The 17,180-nt window shown below is 49.3% G+C and overlaps 1 protein-coding gene across 2 annotated transcripts; it reads left to right on the forward strand.

Annotated features, from left to right (window-relative positions):
• Nucleotides 1-738: 738 nt before the first annotated feature.
• MKS1 (MKS transition zone complex subunit 1) lies at nt 739-13,146 on the forward strand. 2 transcript variants are annotated; one of them, XM_047080997.1, is made up of 18 exons: nt 739-818; nt 1,231-1,340; nt 2,750-2,820; nt 3,485-3,640; nt 4,718-4,815; nt 5,013-5,141; nt 5,405-5,509; nt 6,098-6,206; nt 6,986-7,042; nt 8,097-8,139; nt 8,398-8,463; nt 9,910-9,980; nt 10,299-10,368; nt 10,468-10,575; nt 11,253-11,386; nt 11,916-11,998; nt 12,084-12,181; nt 12,284-13,146. In XM_047080997.1, the coding sequence occupies exons 1-18, from the start codon at nt 739-741 to the stop codon at nt 12,373-12,375; spliced, it is 1,680 nt and encodes a 559-aa protein (XP_046936953.1). In that variant the 3' UTR covers nt 12,376-13,146. The 2 variants fall into 2 exon arrangements, with proteins under 2 accessions (XP_046936953.1, XP_046936954.1); XM_047080998.1 differs by lacking the exons at nt 739-818; nt 1,231-1,340; nt 2,750-2,820; nt 4,718-4,815 and having other exon boundaries at nt 3,547-3,640.
• The last annotated feature ends 4,034 nt before the right edge of the window (nt 13,147-17,180 follow it).

The raw sequence follows: 17,180 nt of genomic DNA on the forward strand, positions 1-17,180 counted from the left end.
ATGACTTTCGAATAGCACTTTGTTGGCTTTTCAGGAGGCTAGTGCAATTTCTTAAGATGGTTTAAATATCCGGAACCAACACATTCAGGGGAAAAAACAGTTCAATAATAACAAATATTCCTTCCTTACTGTTAGCTTCCTTGTTCCTTCTTTCTCCGGCTCAGGGAATACCAATTCAAGGACTAATAACTCTTCTGACACTTTTTTTGTTTCCTTCCAAGAATATATTTTCATGTCTGAATAAGTGCCAACGCCTTCCCTGAAAGAATGGGTGCATTCTGAATCACGTTCACCGATTTTCAGGTCAAAGTTTCCGAGCATCAGTGGAAGGCAGTGTGGCGTGATAAGACAAGTCGAGTCGAGGACTCAGGTCACCTGGGTCTGAATCTCCATCACCATTTCGGAATCACCATTTCACCATTGTGAAAGGAGTCGATGGTGCTGCCTTAGTTTTCTCACTTGTAAAGGGCACTAAATCCGGTCCTGGGTGTGAACGAGCTTTGCCGCACGTGCATGCGATAAGGTCGCACGCACAGGATCCAGAGGTACCGCAACCTGACCGCACCCAATAGCTCCGGCGGGGTCCCGCCAGCTCCGGTCGCTCGCCTGCGGCGCCGTGCCGGGAACCGTAGGTTGCGCGCGCAGCACCTCCATAGCCTCCCAAACCCCGCGTCTCCGTTGCCAGGGGAACTGGGGGCTGTGCGCTTTCCGGCGCTGTCGCGACGAGTCGCAGCTGTCATGGCGGAGACAGTTTGGAGCACTGACACCGGGGAGGCTGTGTATCGCTCCCGGGACCCCGTGCGCAACTTGCGCCTCCGGTAGTCGCATCGTCCCAGAGCCCTGTGCTTTTATACTCTCAAATAATTCGAGGCTGAACCTCACTTGTTTGCTGAGTGCCCCCTTCCGCTTTCAATCCTGATCTCTGCCTTTCTAGTCTCCTCGCGTCTCCCTCACTACCCTCAACCCTCTCCACTCACAACTTCCAGACCTATCCAAGCCCTCTCAAGTCTCTGCCCTTCTCAAATTCCTCGGAGCTCTGTGTACCCAATACACTCTCTAATCGGCACTCTTTCCCTTAGGATCCCGGGCCGCGCTCGCGTGCACCCGGCACACCTTGGTAGCCCCGCCCTCTTCTTCCTTTTGCTCCCCCCCCCCCCCATCTTTGCTCTTTGTTCATCTCCAGGTTGTATGTCTTATAATCAGTATTTCGGGCTTTTCTTTTCCTGACAGAGTCCACCTGCAAAGAATCACATCAAGCAACTTCCTCCGTTACCAGCCTGCTGCCCAGCCTGGGAAGGACCTCATAGACTTGGCCACTTTTAGGCCTCACCCAACTGCCAGTGGGTGTTTGGTGGTGATGCGACCCTTTGGGGATCTGGGGAAGGGCCTGGGGCGGTAGTAACCTTTTAAGACCTAGTAGACCCGGTTCTGTAGTCTAAGAAAAGGCATAGAGAGGTTGAGTTCCTTGCCCACGGTCACACGGTCACACGGCTGGTAAATGCTGGTAAATGCTGGTAAATGTTGAAGCAAGGATTTGATCCCAAGCAGTTTTAATTGCTCCATTAATTGTTCCATTATGGAAATTGAGTAAGACCTGATTCTTGCCATCAGGAGTTGATCCGAATTGTGGTCAAATGTAGTAAAATAACAAAGATTATACTTTAGATATGTTATGAATCTGCCTAGAAACCTAAATACTGCTTGTGGCATTTTTTTCTAAGAGAAAATATGCCCCAAATTCCTAATATATGTGTATATTATATATACACACGCTTTTAAAAACAACTTAAATTTTTTTTTTAATGTTTATTTATTTTTGAGACAGAATGCGAGTGGGTTAGGGGCAGAGAGAGAGGGAGACACAGAATCTGAAGCAGGCTCCAGGCTCCAAGCTGTCAGCACAGAATCTGATGCAGGGCTCAAACTCACGAGCTGTGACATCATGACCTGAGCTGAAGTCGGAAGCTCAACTGATTGAGCCACCCAGGCGCCCCTAAAAATAACTAAGTTTTACATATATCTATACCACACACACATACACACTATTTAAAAATAATTCTTAATTGGCATCTGCTTGAAAAGGGAACATATTAACATCAACTGGTGTCTTGCAGTTTACCTTATCTTGGAAGCCAGAAGAGTGAGGAAGAGAGGACAGTGTGTTTGTGTTAAATCACTAATCTCTCTGCTTTTGTTGTTTCTGTTCAGATATATTCTTGGGCAAGGGTGGGCTGGTGGGTTGTGAAGCATGTGTCTCTGAAAAAGGCATACTCAGCTAAGAGTGTATTCAATTTGGTTCTTTAAATACCTTTCCTCCTCTCTTCTGGCACTTGGTCTCTTAAAGGTTATAGGGCTTGTGGTTCTAGATATATGGTTTCAGGAATAGTAAAGGTAAAAACACCAGGGTTCCTATCGAGCAAATGTAGACAGTTGGGATTGAGGAAGAGGTATTCAGCCCATATCTAAATTTGACTCCTGACACTGAATTAGATTAAGTAATTCCTGGGAGCCACGACTTCCTTTTATTCAAATTAAAGTAGTAATTAAAACTTCTTGGGTCCTAATCCTGGCTTCTACATATATCCACAGCCTCTCTAACCTTTGTTTAGAGTGAGTGCTTAATAAATCCCCAAACTCCAGCTGGTTTTGTGGCAAATATTAGAGCAGGGACTTCAGTAATAACCAATCACAGAGCAAGAAGTGGTGCTGATTTGACTCAGACGTTTGACTCACTCTGTGGTCTTTGGAGGTGGACACCGCTCAGAGGAAGAGGAAGAGGAAGAGGTCGTGATTGGGTGGCAGGAGAAGCTCTTTAGCCAGGTGAGCCAGTGTCACTTACCTACCTCTACCTGGTCTGCCTCCACCTGGCTGGTAGCAGGGAAAGATTCTTGATACATAGTGTCTAATTTCCAGAAAGTTATAGCAGTTTATACATTCCCCTGATGTGTTTAAAGGGCAGTATAACATAGTGACCAACACTACCCTGTTTTATGATCCTGGGTGAGGCACTTTTCACCTCTGGGTGAAATCTGCCATCTGTAACAGCAAAGTTGGATTAGACCATCCCTCTGGTTCCTTTTAGATCTAACATTCTTGGATCCCCTGCCCTGCATTAATTCAGATAAATGGAAATTGGCTATGAAAACATGTCAAATAGCATTAACTCTATAATTAAATTTCTTTTTAATGTTTATTTAGTTTTTGAGGGAGAGAGACAGAGTGTGAGTGGGGGAAGGGCAGAGAGAGCGGGAGACACAAAATCTGAAGCAGGCTCCAGGTTCTGAGCTGTCAGCACAGAGCCTGATGCAGGGCTTGAACCCACGATCCGCGAGATCATGACCTGAGCTCAAGTCGGTCGCTTAACCAACTGAGCCACCCACGCGCCCCAAGTAGCATTAACTGTACAGAACTGATTTGACTAAACAGTTACAGGGACAAAAGTTTGACATATTCTCAGTACATCTCTATGTCCTTGTTACCTCAGTTTGAAGTAGATCTGTACCGAAATGAAGCGGCCTGTCAGAGCCCTTTGGATCATCAGTACCGTCAAGAGATCCTGAAGCTGGAGGCTTCGGGTGGCAGGAAGAACCGACGGATTTTTACCTACACTGACTCTGATAGATACACCAATGTGGAGGAGGTATTGTTTTTTTCTGGGGTCCCATGGCTTCCTTCTCCTTTTCCTCCCCTAGCTTCTGGTCTCACCGGGTTCTGTATGTTAAGCCGGAAGTCTGTTAAGGGGCAACAGACAGCCTATGTAGGAACTGCCTCGTGCTGCTGGCAGCCAAGCCGGACAGTGGGCACAGTTTTTGGGTGGTGTGGCTGCTCCTTCTCCACCTGCTAGAGGGCCTGGGGAAGCTGGTAGTGTGTCTAATGATAGGCTTGCAGACTACGGACCCGAGGGAAGCAGCCCCTGGGCTGGACTTCCTCCGTTCATCATGAGAGGACACAGGTGGGTGGAGTCCTGAACCATCTAGATAAAACTCATCAGGGGATGCAGCCACAACTCTGAGTCTGTGGGTTTGAAGAGGGATTCAGTACAACCGTCGGGAGCAGCTTAGTGCCTGTGCTCACGTACCCTTGTGGACTTGCTTTACGTGTTCGTCCCTGTAGGACATGTTCTTTCTTCCCGGGAAATGTTAACCTCCCTGAGAGTGGAGCCTGTATTTTCTGATTTTTGTCTATGACCTTGTAGCTCTGCAAGGAGCAGGTATTAAATGAATGTTTTTGAAAGATTGGTGCTTATGTTAGGAAGGCTCTGGGTTGGTAGCATATAAAATTTGGGTTTTCTATTTTAGAAAAGTAAATGACATTACACTTAGTGCTGAATTACCCATGCAAAGGACTTTTCACGCGATACTTTGTATCCCATTTGGCATCTTCCAAGTACCTGGTAATGTCAACAGCTACCAGGCACACTCGCCCAACTTTTTGTTGGTGTGTACTCAGAGATTGCAGACTCCTTTTAATATTATCATAAAGAAACTCATTTCTGAAGGATGATATGCTGCTAAAATCTTGGAGCAAACCAAGGCATGGTAGGAATCTTCTGTGCCATGTTTGTGCTACTGCTCTCCTCCACTGACACATACAGTTGTGAGGCATGACTGTTAGATTCGGGTCCCAGATGAGGTTTCAGAAGGAAGGCTTGCCTTCAGTACCTGATCTCATGTGGCCCTGACCAGATGGATCACACAGGGCTGCTCTCTTCTCCTAGCACTGTCAGAAAATGACCACCGCAGCCCGGGAGGTGCCATCGTTCTTGGTTGAGCGAATGGCAAATGTCAGGCGGCGACGGCAGGACAGGCGAGGGATGTGAGTGCAAATCAGTATGGGGGAAGGGGTGGGGGTGGGGGGCCTTTGTAGTCCTTCCAGGCCAATATCCGGATACGTTCACCCACTCAAGCTTCCCATTCTGCAGTAGGGCCCTCCCTGGGTGTGCTCCCCTAGATTCCTCCTTTAGGCTCCTTAGGAGGTGCTGGGGAAGTGACCCTTCCTGCGGTGTCTCCCAGGGAGGGCGGCATCCTCAAGTCGAGAATTGTCACCTGGGAACCATCAGAAGAATTTGTCAGGAACAACCATGTCATCAACACCCCTCTTCAGACAATGTACATCATGGCAGACCTGGGGCCCTATGGAAAGTGAGTGAAGCCTCTCACCCCCCAGCTCAGATTCTCCTCCTCTTCCCTCGCTAACCATCACCTACCCGTTACAGTCATCCTGGGGTATGTGGGAGGGAGGGACTTTTTCCTCTTTTACTTCTTAGTTGTACTCAGAAGAAGGTACTATGACGGTTCTCGCTATAGCCTCTGTCCTCTCACTTGACGTGGGCTGACTATGTCTTCCTCTCTCTGGAGGTGGGACCGGTGGTCCTGAACCTGGGTGTTGATTTTCTGCTATCTAGGCTTGGCTATAAGAAGTATGAACATGTCCTCTGTACTCTGAAGGTGGACAGCAATGGTGTGATCACAGTAAAACCTGACTTCACCGGCCTCAAAGGACCCTACAGGTGAGGGAAAGAAGAAAGGGAGAGTGGAGACTGGCATTCCTTCCCTTGGCTTCACTTCTGGCCCCTAGTTGAGATTCTGAGAAGTCCTTCATCTTCTCTGATTTCCTTATTCCCAGGCAATGGTTCGTATTCTGTTTTCTGATAGACTCGTAGGATCGTGGGGACCCTGTTCTCAGAAAGTGTGCAGCTATACCAGTTTGAAAGGGATAACTTCGGTGGTGTAGTTAAGTGAAAATAATCCTCGGTGCCGCTACATGAAGGGACCGGCCTGAACAGGGCGAGGGGAGCTCAGCCACATCTCCTCCTCTGGGCTGGCTATTCCTGCCTCCATGTCTTACAATAACAGGACAATAAATTAGAAATGACCTAAACCTACCTGTCTGTTTTTTCGGGTGAGAGAACCGGGTGCCAGGGAAGTTGTGCTTTAGGGCTTCCCTGTGACTGTGAGGCAGAAAGGGGCCCCGGACCTATACTCTGTGTCCACTCTGATGCCCTTTCTGCTCTTCCACTGTGTTCCTCTCTCCTGCTCATCATTTGGCCTTTTTCATCGTTGGTGAGAGTTGGTCTTTTTGTGGTTTGACCTGACAGGATTGAGACCGAGGGGGAGAAGCAGGAGCTGTGGAAGTATACTATCGACAACGTGTCCTCCCTCGCACAGCCGGAGGAAGAGGAGCGGGAGCAACGTGTGTTCAAGGATGTAAGAGCGAGTTTGTTCCGAGCACGGGGACGAGCCTTGGTGCGCGGGAGCTGAGCCCACGTCCGAGGTTGATGTGCGCAGTTGCAGTCTTTCTTACATGGGAAGCACTGCTGAGTGTCAGCCACAAGTTTTTGATAACATAACATGATAACAATGACTATTTATTTTGAGTGTTTGCCAAGCTTTGCTAGGCCCCTCACATGCTTTATTTCATTTAGACAATACTACAACCCTTTGAGGTGAATACTTTTATTATTACCGTTTTATAAATGAGGAGACTGAGATTGAAAAGCTAAGAAGTCTGCCCAAGGTCATGGGCTTGTAAGTGCAAAAGCCAGGATTTGGTCCCAGACCAGCAGACTCCAGAGCCTCTGTGCTTCACTTTAAAATGTCAGTGACAGTAGTGTTTGGGGGGCCTGGGTGGCTCAGTCAGTTAAGTGTCTGATTCTTCATTTCGGCTCAGGTCATGATCTCGCGGTTGTGAGATCGATCCCCACGTCGGGCTTCACGTTGGATGTGGCGCCTGCTTAAGATTCTCTCTCTCCCTCTCCCTCTCCCTCTGCCCCTTCCCCCCACCCCTGTTCATGTGCACACTCTCTCTCTCTCATCTCTCTCTCTCAAAAAATTTAATTTAATTTAAAAGTCAGTGGGTTGGATGCTTAGGCCTCCAGCTCTCTGCGGCATTTCCGGCCACAGCTTCTTTTCTCCCACCCATTCAGACCTGACCCATGGCCTGGCTGGGGCTGCATCTTTAGTTTTCATGTGGTTTGTTTCCTCAGCTCTACGGCCGCCACAAGGAATATCTCAGCAGCCTGGTGGGCACTGACTTTGAGATGGTGAGTAGCGTGGCTGCCCGCAGCACCACGAGCTGGGTTTGGCCAGGGCATTCGGACTGTGGCTGAGTAATAGCACGTTTCTTAAAGGACATATTCTTTATGCCAGAAGGAAGTCAGAGGATAGCATGTAGAGCACAGTTCTTGTTACGTGTTTTGAAATACAGCATATTGACAGAACCATTAATGAAAAAGAAAATGTCAGGGAAAAGGTTCTAAAAGGGCACACGTGCTATGGATTGCTTTCTCTGGGGTGGGGGTTGGGTGGTGAGAGGGGTACGTCAGGAATGTTTATTTTGCATTCCCTAAACTTAGTAGTTTTACGTTTTTATCAGTGGTTAACACATGCAGGTGTTCCTTTATAATTGTTTTTAAAAATAAATGTAAGGATGAAAAATGTCTTCCTCATTCTTCATGTGGATATTTTTCCTAAGATGCCCCATGGAGAGGGAAGGGGAATCATTTCTGTTTGTCAAATACTTTAGCTCTTAAACAACCAAAACAAAATAGTTTATGTCAGTCATTCTGTGGTCCTGTTCTTTGTCTTCTTTATTCCGGGAGTTCCATTTCTACGTCAGGAAACAAGCACAGGATTACCCAGCAGTCTCCCTCTCTCCCCGAACCAATTCGTTATTTTTATATTGCATTAACAGTAGATGGGCAGTGTTAAAAAGTTAGATAAGAAGACACAACTAATTAAAAAAGTGAACTCCCTCCTTCCTTGACCAGGCGTCGAAAGGGAACAGGGGTGTCCAGCTGCGCCCCCCAACCCTGTATGGCGAAGGGTGGCGGTTGTTGCTTCCCTTGGCTATTCCTGTAAACTCTCCATACTTCATTGCCCTCCTCACCCTTTAAATTATGTGCTTTCTTTTCTGTTACAAATTTTAGAAATGAAGGAAACCGATCTGTGGAGTGGCAGGGTAGGGAGGAAGCGCAATAGTGACGCACCCAGATCTGGCGGCCAGTGTCAGGTCTTCCTGGGGTTCGTGGACGGGCTGGAGGAGAAGTGCTGACTCCCCCAGATGCCCTGATCTTTTCCCGCTTCTCTCCACCTTAGACTGCCCCAGGTGCCCTCCGGCTCTTTGTAAACGGAGAGGTAGGTAAGTGCCTTGCCAGACAGAGATCCCTTGATGCTTGGGCAGGGGCCCCGTAGAGCTGCAAAGTAGCTCCTGTGGCCGCAGCGGACGCGCCAGGTTGTCTGTACTACTTGGGAAACTCAGTCCTGAGTCTTTCCTGGAAACGCAGAGAGTTCCTGGCCCTCCAGGGACTTGCTTCCTGACGTGTGTAGGCCTTTCAGGACTGAGTTGGGTGCTAAGGGTGATAGGAGAATGAGCTGAAATCATTTCTTGTTTTCTTAGTTTCAGCCCAAGGCTACGAGTATGACAATCTCTATGTGCACTTCTTTGTGGAATTGCCAACCACTAGTAAGTAATTTTCATAAGTCTCTTTTATACCCATTCTGACAATTTTCTAGAGGAATTCAGTTAGGCCTCCTTCCCACCTTTTTTCAAAGAAATAGTTTATTGTCTTTTTCAAAGTCATAGATCACTTCCAAGTTGTCAAATCCTGTGGTGACCTCTGTGCATTCACCCTACATGACCTCTCAGAAGCTCGTGGCCCAGCTTGCATTTCCTCACTGAAACTCCTTTAGGCTTCTGGCTCCACACTTTTCGCTTCTTTCTTGTAGGTGGCTCGTCAGTCCCCTTGGTTGTTTGCTCATCTGTTGGTCTTAAAGCATTAGAGTGTCCATGGCTGGGCCTGGGCCTTCTGTTACTCTCTCTTTACAGCCTCTCTAGGTGGTCCCATCCATCCATGACTTGTAATGGCGTCTCAGACCCCCCAGATTTCTCTCTAGCCTTGGCCTTTCCCCCGAGCTCCAGGCTCATATCCAGCTACCTCTTTGTCATTTCTGCTTAGCATGACCCAGAGGGCTCTTGATTCTCCTTCCTGCATCAAACCTGCCTTCATGGTCTTCCCCCATCTTAGGGAAAGAGTCCCTTCCCTAAGGGACATGGCAATGTCATTTACTTAGTTGCTGGTGCCGAAAACCCAGGAGACACCCTGAATTCCTCACTTTCTCTAGCTCCTTGCAGCCTGTCATTCTACCAGCAGTTTCTGTCGGCTTTGTCTTCAAAAGATGTCCTGAACATCTGCTCTCTCGAGCACCCTAGACCAAGCCACCTGCATCTCTCATCCTCTGCCGTGGCCAATGCATTAACTTTCTTACTTACCCTGCTGCTTCCTTTACACCTCATTTGCCACAGGCGCCACAGCCACATGGCTTTGAAAATGGAAGCTAGCTGTGTCTCTCTTCGGCTTTAAACCCCAACAGCTTCCCCTCCCACTTAGTGTAAGAACTAAGCTCCAGAGCCTGAATGAGCTGGCCCCTGCCTATCTCTCCCTCACAGAATTCCAGTCAGACTTTCTGTTCTTGAACATGCCAAGTTCATTTCCACCTTAGGGCCTACTGGGGATCATTTCCTTTGTCTGAAAACCTTTCTGTCTATCTTTGCACGAATGGTTCTTCCGAGTTTAGGTCTCAGCCAAAGTGTCACCTCTGAGAGGTCCTCCCTCACCATCCAGTCTAAATGAGTCTGTTTTATTTTTAGTAGAGCATCTGTCACTACCCAATAGCCTCTTGTTGGCTGGTTTGTTGTGTTTCCCCTGCCAACTGGAATGTCAGTTCCATGAGAGACAGGGATCTTTTCTCTCCCCAGTGATGGGTCATAGCACATAGGAGACACTCAGTAAATGTTAAGTGAATGACTGAGTGTGTGAGTGAATGAACCGATAAAGGAACTTTGTCTTTTTCTCAACCACTTGCCTTCCTCCCAGGTCAACTGACTGTATATATGCCCCTTGGCTTTCAGATTGGTCAAGCCCAGCATTCCAGCAGCTCTCAGGAATAACACAGACCTGTGCCACCAAATCCCTGGGAATGGTATGGAAAACAAGAGGGGTATCTGGAGGGGAACAGGACTCCGAAGATTATCAGGACTGGGGAGGATTCAGAGTTGGCTCTGGCCCTTCTCTGTGGGCTCTGCAGGGCTGCCTGGTCCAAGGGCTCCCTCTCTGTCTTTCTGTGGATGGTAGCAGCCTGTATTTGGGCGTCCCCTCCCCTCTCAGCCTCTTATTTCCTATCTTGGGTGAGAGTTTTTCCCTTGTGAAGGTATGTCATCGGCCACAGAGAGAACAAGTTCCCGTTGAGGCCTAGCCTATCCCATGACACCGAGTATAAAATAAAACTTCTCTTTTTTAGGATAAGGTGGCTTACTTCTCCTACCCATTCACATTTGAGGCCTCCTTCCTCCATGAAGACGAATCTGCTGGTGAGTAGCTCAGTAGATCCTGGGCCTGGCATCTCCTCTGGTGGTACCCTCTCGTGGTGAAGGCCTCCTGTGACCTGCTGCTTCTCTCATGTCTCCCAGATGCTCTCCCAGAGTGGCCTGTGCTCTACTGTGAGGTCCTCTCACTGGACTTCTGGCAGAGGTATCGCGTGGAAGGCTACGGGGCTGTGGTGCTGCCCGCCACCCCAGGTGACCTCTTGTCCCTGCCCTCCACGTGGCCTCTGTGCCCCAGCTCCTAGGAGCGAGACTAACACTTCCAAAAGATTCTGTCGCTTCCACTGAGAAGTAGGGACGGTTAGGAATTAGACGCATTTAACTTGCAAGATTCCTTGCTCGTTTTGAGGAATTTCCCCCGCTCTGTTAGAGACAACTGAGTGAAGTTGCAACTAACCGCAAAGTAGGGCAGCCTGAGCATCTGTGGCGTCCGCTCCAAGCTCTGCTGATTTGACTCGCGGCCTTGAGGGACCGGCTCAGGCAGGGTGGGCTCTCGGCACACATGTATTGGATGGATCAGCATTCATTTTGAAGTAATAGCCACTGTCTTCTGTTGTCAGGCATTGCACTAAGCACGTCTTGTTTCATTCGGCCGACCTCTCTGCGAGTGTAGGTGCTATACCATTTCCGTTTTACCAGTGAGGAGAACGGAGATCATGGGGGTTAAGAAACTTGACCTGGGTATGCAAGTAACAACTGGCAGAGCTTTTAATTTCTAGCTGATTGATTTCCAAACAGGTGCCCCAAGCCCCCATGATAACCTTCACCAGAGGTCAGGTGTTTTCGTGGTTGGTAGGCCTGTGTCATTGCTGGGGGTGAGTGAGAGACCACATGCCCTTTCTGGCTGTGGCCCCATTGTCCTTTCTGCATAGGCTCTCACACCCTGACAGTCTCCACGTGGAGACCCATGGAACTTGGCACAGTGGCTGAGCTGAGGAGGTTTTTCATTGGCGGCTCTCTGGAACTGGAGGACCTCTCCTACGTGCGGATACCGGGAACCTTCAAGGTCACTTTTGTCTCTAGGCAGACTTCATGCTGGGAGCTTAGGTTCCTGTCTCTTCTGGAGAAGGTGGGATCAGGGTTAAGGCCCCTTAATTGCATCATTATTACTTAGTCCCTCCCTGCCTGTGGTTTAAGCTGGAGGTCATGGCCACATCTTGAACCAGGTACAGACATAGGAGATCCTAGGAAATCTCCTATCCTAGGAGATCTCTGGAAATGAGTATACTCAGAGATTCCCCTGGTCCCATCAGAGTTACTGGCCCCTCCTTCCAGCCCATCACGGAGGCTTCAGTAATCGAAGGTGGGGAGGATTGGCAGGCCGCTTATAAGGCTGCTATTCTCCAGGGAGGTTGGAATGTTCCCTCATTTACAGTTGGGAGCCCAGTGTTAGCCTTGAGATGATGGAGTCTGGGTGCTGGAATGAGGTTTCCCCATTCTGTCCGAGAATGGGAGTAAGGATGGGGGTGAGGCCAGCGTGCTCCTGGGATCTAGAAGCCACAGAAGCCTGACGCTGTCTTAACTGCACACCACAGGGAGAGCGTCTGAGCCGCTTTGGGTTCCGCACTGAGACCACAGGCAGCGTCACCTTCCGCCTGCACTGTCTGCAGCAATCCAGGTGAGTAACCCTGGCCTCTGCCTCGGGGAGCCTTACCCCTGAGGGCTGGAGAGCAGCTGTGGCCGTGTGGTGGGTTTGTGTGCAGGGCCTTCATGGAGTCCAGTTTCCTCCGGAAAAGGATGCAGAGTGTGCTGGACCGTCTGGAGGGATTCAGCCAGCAGAGTTCCGTTCACAGTGTGCTGGGTAGGTCTCCCTGCCCCCCCGCAGCCGGCCACCCAGCACCAGCAGCAGCCACGCTCCTCCCCACAGCGTGGCAGCTGACTGCTATACTTGCTCCCCTCGCAGAGGCCTTCCGTCGCGCCCGGCGCCGCATGCAGGAGGCCCGAGAAAGCCTTCCCCAGGACCTGGTGAGCCCTTCGGGAACCATGGCGTCCTAGCTCACTGCTGCACTGGCCCCTGGGCAAGAGGACAAGATGCGTGATGGCTAATGCTGGTGTCCCCCTACCTTCGTCCTTCTGACTGGTGACCCCATTGACCTGCCGAGAACCAGAAGAGCTGAGAAAATCCCAGGCCGGTGCCTCTGCCTGGTCTTCAGCAGGGTCTCCTCCCTGCTGCGAAGCAATAAAGCTGGAGACCCTATGGTCCCCCTCTTCATATTTCATTTACTGCAAGTGGGAGTCACCCCAAGGCAGACTTGTTGGTTTAGCTCCGTTTGGGGTGACCCCACAGTTAGCTCAGTCCTCAACACAGCCTCTTTTCTGGCTTGTCTCACTGTCTCCCAGTGGAGAGCCGCAGGCAACTCCTGGTCTGCAGCCTGCATTACGGATGGAGGTTCAAGGCGCACCGGGGCGGCTCGGTCGGTCGGTTCAGCGTCTGACTCTTCATCTCTCACCTCAGGTCTTGGTCTCACAGTCGTGAGTTCGAGCCCCGCATTGGTCTCTGTGCTGGGCGTGAAGCCTACTTAAATAAAAAAAATGTAAAAAGAACAATGGAGGCTAAAGAAAGGTGAGAGATATCTTGAATTCCCGGCCCGAGAGCCTCAGCCTCCTCTTTCCAGGGTAGCCTGGGCTTGCTGCTTGGGCTTGTTGTGTTTGGAGATACAGCTTATTTCTGGAGTAAATGAAGGCTAAAGGCAGTGCCCAGTCCTTTCTGCTAGCTGGGTAGTACCTTTATTGTGTTTTCTTGTACATAAAAACTTTGTATATTGACTGATGTGTCGGCTGGTTTTCTGCTCAGGTTGCTGGCGTGGCCAAGGTGTTCTCCTGAATCTTCCCCTTTTCTGCCCTTTCCTATCCATAGTGTCTCTTTTGGTTCTCTTGTGTGAGCCCGCAGGAGAGCCTTAGGGGTTAGTGCCACCGGTGTCCTGGCTGTGCTCCTTCTAGACATTTGGAGCAAAGCCCAAATGTCATGCCCTCCCCAGCCTAACTCAGAAACCAGCTCCTGCCCCCCAGCCGTCCTTTATTGGTACGAGCAGAGCGTGCTGCCCAGCCTGCAGGCTCCAGCAGAGGGTTGTGGGATGGCCAGGACCAGGTGTGGGGTGGCCTGCAGCCACGGGCAGGTGTGGGGGACAGGCTGGGAAATAGAAAAAAGCTGGAAATCGTTCAGATGACTCTTCCTGCCTGGGCCTCAAGACCTCCTTTCACCCAGAGCTGATGCCTGACCTTCTACCTAAGAGGTTCCCAAGGTGGGAGGGTTCACTGCTGCTGGGAGCCCCAGCCGTGACTCCCAGCCACAGAACCAGCCCTGAGCCATAGCCAGCAAAAGCGTCAGCAGGCGTGCTTGCTCCGGGGGAGAAGGTAGCCTTGTGGTCTTCCCTACGTGATCCTGCGTCCGAGGCTGCAGACGTGGAATGGGCTCCTGCGGAAGCAGCACAAGTGAGCCAGTGTGGAACTTGCTGGGTGTCCAGACATGGAGCTGTGTCGGGGTGTTGATGACTGGGCTGGGGTTGATTTGACACTTCCCAATTGCCCCCCAAAGTCCTGAGCCTTGGATTAACATTCCAGAAACTAGCATACCGGGAAGCCACTAGGGAAGAGTACCCTGTCTCTAGTGACAAGTTTTGTTGTCTCTGCTGAGAGGCCTAAAGGGTCTCAGCCATCTGGTCCAGGGAAGGATGTGGAAGCCTGGCCCCACCCAGGGCTGTTGGAGGAGGGCCCCCCCCTTACCTGCAGAGTCCTCATTAGCCTTGCCAGGCTGACAGATCCAACCTGGGGATGCGGTGCAGCTTACAAAGCCCTGGGGGTAAGTGTTGGCCCTGAAGATGTCCCTCGAAATGGTGGGGATACCAGTATGGTCATACACAATTCCAGACCAGGAAATCTGGCCCAGGGCCTGGTGTGTTAGGGAGGAATTAACAGGACGGGCACCCATTGCATGCCAGGTGCTTCACATCATTTCATTCACTTCTCCAGAATTCCTGCAAAATAGGTATTATTCCCATTTTATAGACGAAGAAACAGGTTCAGCGGTCAAGTAAATTGCCCAGTATAAATGCACAGTAATTTAGCGGCCAGGACTGGATTTGAACCCAGGTAGATACCAAATCCAAATAAGTCAAGTGTTTAACCATAAGTTTAGGAAGGAAACCAGATTTAGCCCTTTCTGTCCATGTTTTCTGGGATCCACTAGCCAGGAAGAGCGAGGCTGACCAGTCAATCTCATGGGTTAAAGGTGCCCGTAGCTCAGGCAATATCAGCCTTGCGTGGCCCACTGTCTCTCTCCCTCTGACCAGTCTCTCCCCAGAGGAGCCTCCTGGTCTTAGACCCTGTGAACTTGGAAAAAAAAAAATGAATCTAAAAAAGGCACTTTCCCCCTTGCTGAGACTTGAAATGCTAGTGCTTTTCTGCCCTGCCTCTGGGGCTGGTCTCTTTAGGGTAGGGTCACTTACCTGTCACCATTTCAGGCTCTTGTGAACTGGTTTTCAAAAAGAGAAACCAGAAGAGGCCCCACTTGGGCCCCTGGCGAAAGAGGCTCTGCAATGGCCCCAATCCAGACATCAGTATTGTCAGGTGTCCCATTCAGATTCAGGAGCTTCCTTGCCAAATCCGGGTTTTGCAGCACCTGGCTAAGCTGTGCCAGATTCCGGGGCTGGGAAAGCCCACAGAAGCGCCTCTGAGCATTGTGCCCTGTAGGGAGAGGGGCAGAAGCGGATTCAGTCTGACTTCCCTTTAGCTTCTAGTTCTCCACAGTTTCTCCTGAGAGAGCTCTGTGGTCCGGAAATGTTAGGCAGGACAAGATCCCTGCTGACAGAAGAGGCCCGAACCTTCCAAATGTCGAACCACTGTGCTCTAATTTTCAAAGCAAGTAGACAACCAGGCTTTGTGAGTGTGTCCTAACATAAGCTGCAGTAATCCAACACTCATAACCACAGGGATGTGATTTATTGGGCTCAGGCACATCAGTTAGGTGCAAATAAGATAGGACCTAGAACATAAAAGACTCTTAATCAGGTTTGTAGCAGGAATGAGTGAAGAAGTAAATAAGTGAACAAACCAAGAAATGAAATGTGGTTAATCTACTCAGAAAAGGAACACATGCTATGATTCTTCCATTTACACGAAAGACCCAAAATAGGCAATTATGTAAAGATACAAAGATGATCAGTGATTGTCAAGGGCTGGAGTAGGGACGGGGAGGGACTGTTATTATAAGGTTTCTTTGTGAGTGATGAAAATGTTCTGACATTAGCAGTGGAGATCAATGGGCCAAAGACCTTAACAGGCAAAACAAAAACAAAAACAAAACAAAAACAACAATGCACAACTCTAAATTTACTGAAGTCATTGATAAAGTCATTGAATCATATATTTCATATGGGTGATTTTTGGGATGTGCTAATTATGTCTCGATAAAGCTGCTTTAAAATTTGTTTTCAGCTGCTCAGAAATTTCCAAAGACCAGCCATACTGATTTCTCTGCTATTAGGATCCCACAATAGAACCAAGCCCGATGATGGGGTGGGGACCAGCAAGATACGAGAGAGGTTTGGCCCAATCTTGAAGAAATGCTTGCCCAATATTGTCCATTGAACTACAACTCACAAACACCACCTTCCAGCTGAGCAAAGGAAAATGATGCAATGTTTTACCTCACTAAGCACAGTTATGTGATCATCTCTTCTGATCCTCACAATACCTTTGTGAGGCATTTTGTAATCTCCATTGTATCAATGGATATTTGCTTGAGCAACTGTGACTTTTAAAAAAATTTTATGGGGGTGCCTGGGTGCTTCAGTTGGTTAAGCATCCAATATCGGCTCAGGTCATGATCTCGTGGTTTGTGAGTTCGAGCCCCCGGTCGGGCTCTGTGCTAACAGCTCAGAGCCTGGAATCTGTTTCAGATTCTGTGTCTCCCTCTCTCTCTCTGCCCCTTCGCCCCGCTCACATTCTCTCTCTTTCTCTCAAAAGTGAATAAACATTTTTAAAAAATTTAAAAATGAATGTTTTTAACATTTATTTATCTCATTTTGAGAGACAGAGAGCACAAGTGTGGGGGGGGCAGAGAGAGAGAGGGAGACACAGAATCCGAAGCAGGCTCCAGGCTCTGAACTGTGAGCACAGAGCCCTACGCGGGGCTCGAATCCAGGAATCATGAGATCATGACCTGAGCCGAAATCAGATGCCTAACCAACTGAGCCACCCAGGCGCCCCCAACTATGACTTTTTTAAGGTCACTCCACCATTAAGTGGAGTTCAAACAAGATCATCCAATTCCAGGTTTGGTGTTTGGAATGGAGGAGACTGTCAGAGCTAGTATCTGGAGAATATTTCTGGGACAGCTTGGAGGAAAGGGTATGGGGGGTGGGGGCACAAAAACTGTGTGGCCCTTGGGTGGGGGCCGGGGGCTAGCAATCTCAGCTCTCCATCAGGGTGCGCCCACAGCTCTTTAGTTGTCAATAGCACCCGCGTGTAAGGAGGAAAGAAAGGTTCCTGGGTGCCTGCTGTGTGCCCGCCAAGTGCTGTGTTAGGTGCAGTAGAGACTGCCCCCACTCCGTCATACATGGCCAAAGATTAGCCAAAGCAGATGGGGCTTTGGGTTGTATTTGGACAAAAAAGTAGGGAGTTCAGGGGAGGGGGAGGGGAGCAAGGTAGTGACCAAAGCCTTCCCCTAACATTGTAGCTTAAACAAGGGGAAGAAAGAAATTTTGAACTTGATTCAAATTTTACTACTTCCTAGTTATGTGGCCTTCAGAAAATTACTAGATATCTTTGAGCTTATTTCCTCATCTATAAAAATGGCTGTA

This window comes from Lynx rufus, unplaced genomic scaffold, assembly GCF_022079265.1.
Source record: "Lynx rufus isolate CCGP_SWC_20201006 ecotype Redwood Valley unplaced genomic scaffold, mLynRuf1.p SCAF_18, whole genome shotgun sequence".
Classification (NCBI taxonomy): domain Eukaryota; kingdom Metazoa; phylum Chordata; class Mammalia; order Carnivora; family Felidae; genus Lynx; species Lynx rufus.

Excerpts from the sequence above, each read along its gene's own strand:
- MKS1 (XM_047080997.1), top strand. The coding sequence starts at position 739 with ATGGCGGAGACAGTTTGGAGCACTGACACCGGGGAGGCTGTGTATCGC. Across the intron at positions 819-1,230 it reads GTGCGCAACTTGCGCCTCCG|AGTCCACCTGCAAAGAATCA; the intron begins GTAGTCGCATCG and ends TTTTCCTGACAG. Across the intron at positions 1,341-2,749 it reads TAGGCCTCACCCAACTGCCA|GTGGACACCGCTCAGAGGAA; the intron begins GTGGGTGTTTGG and ends TGGTCTTTGGAG.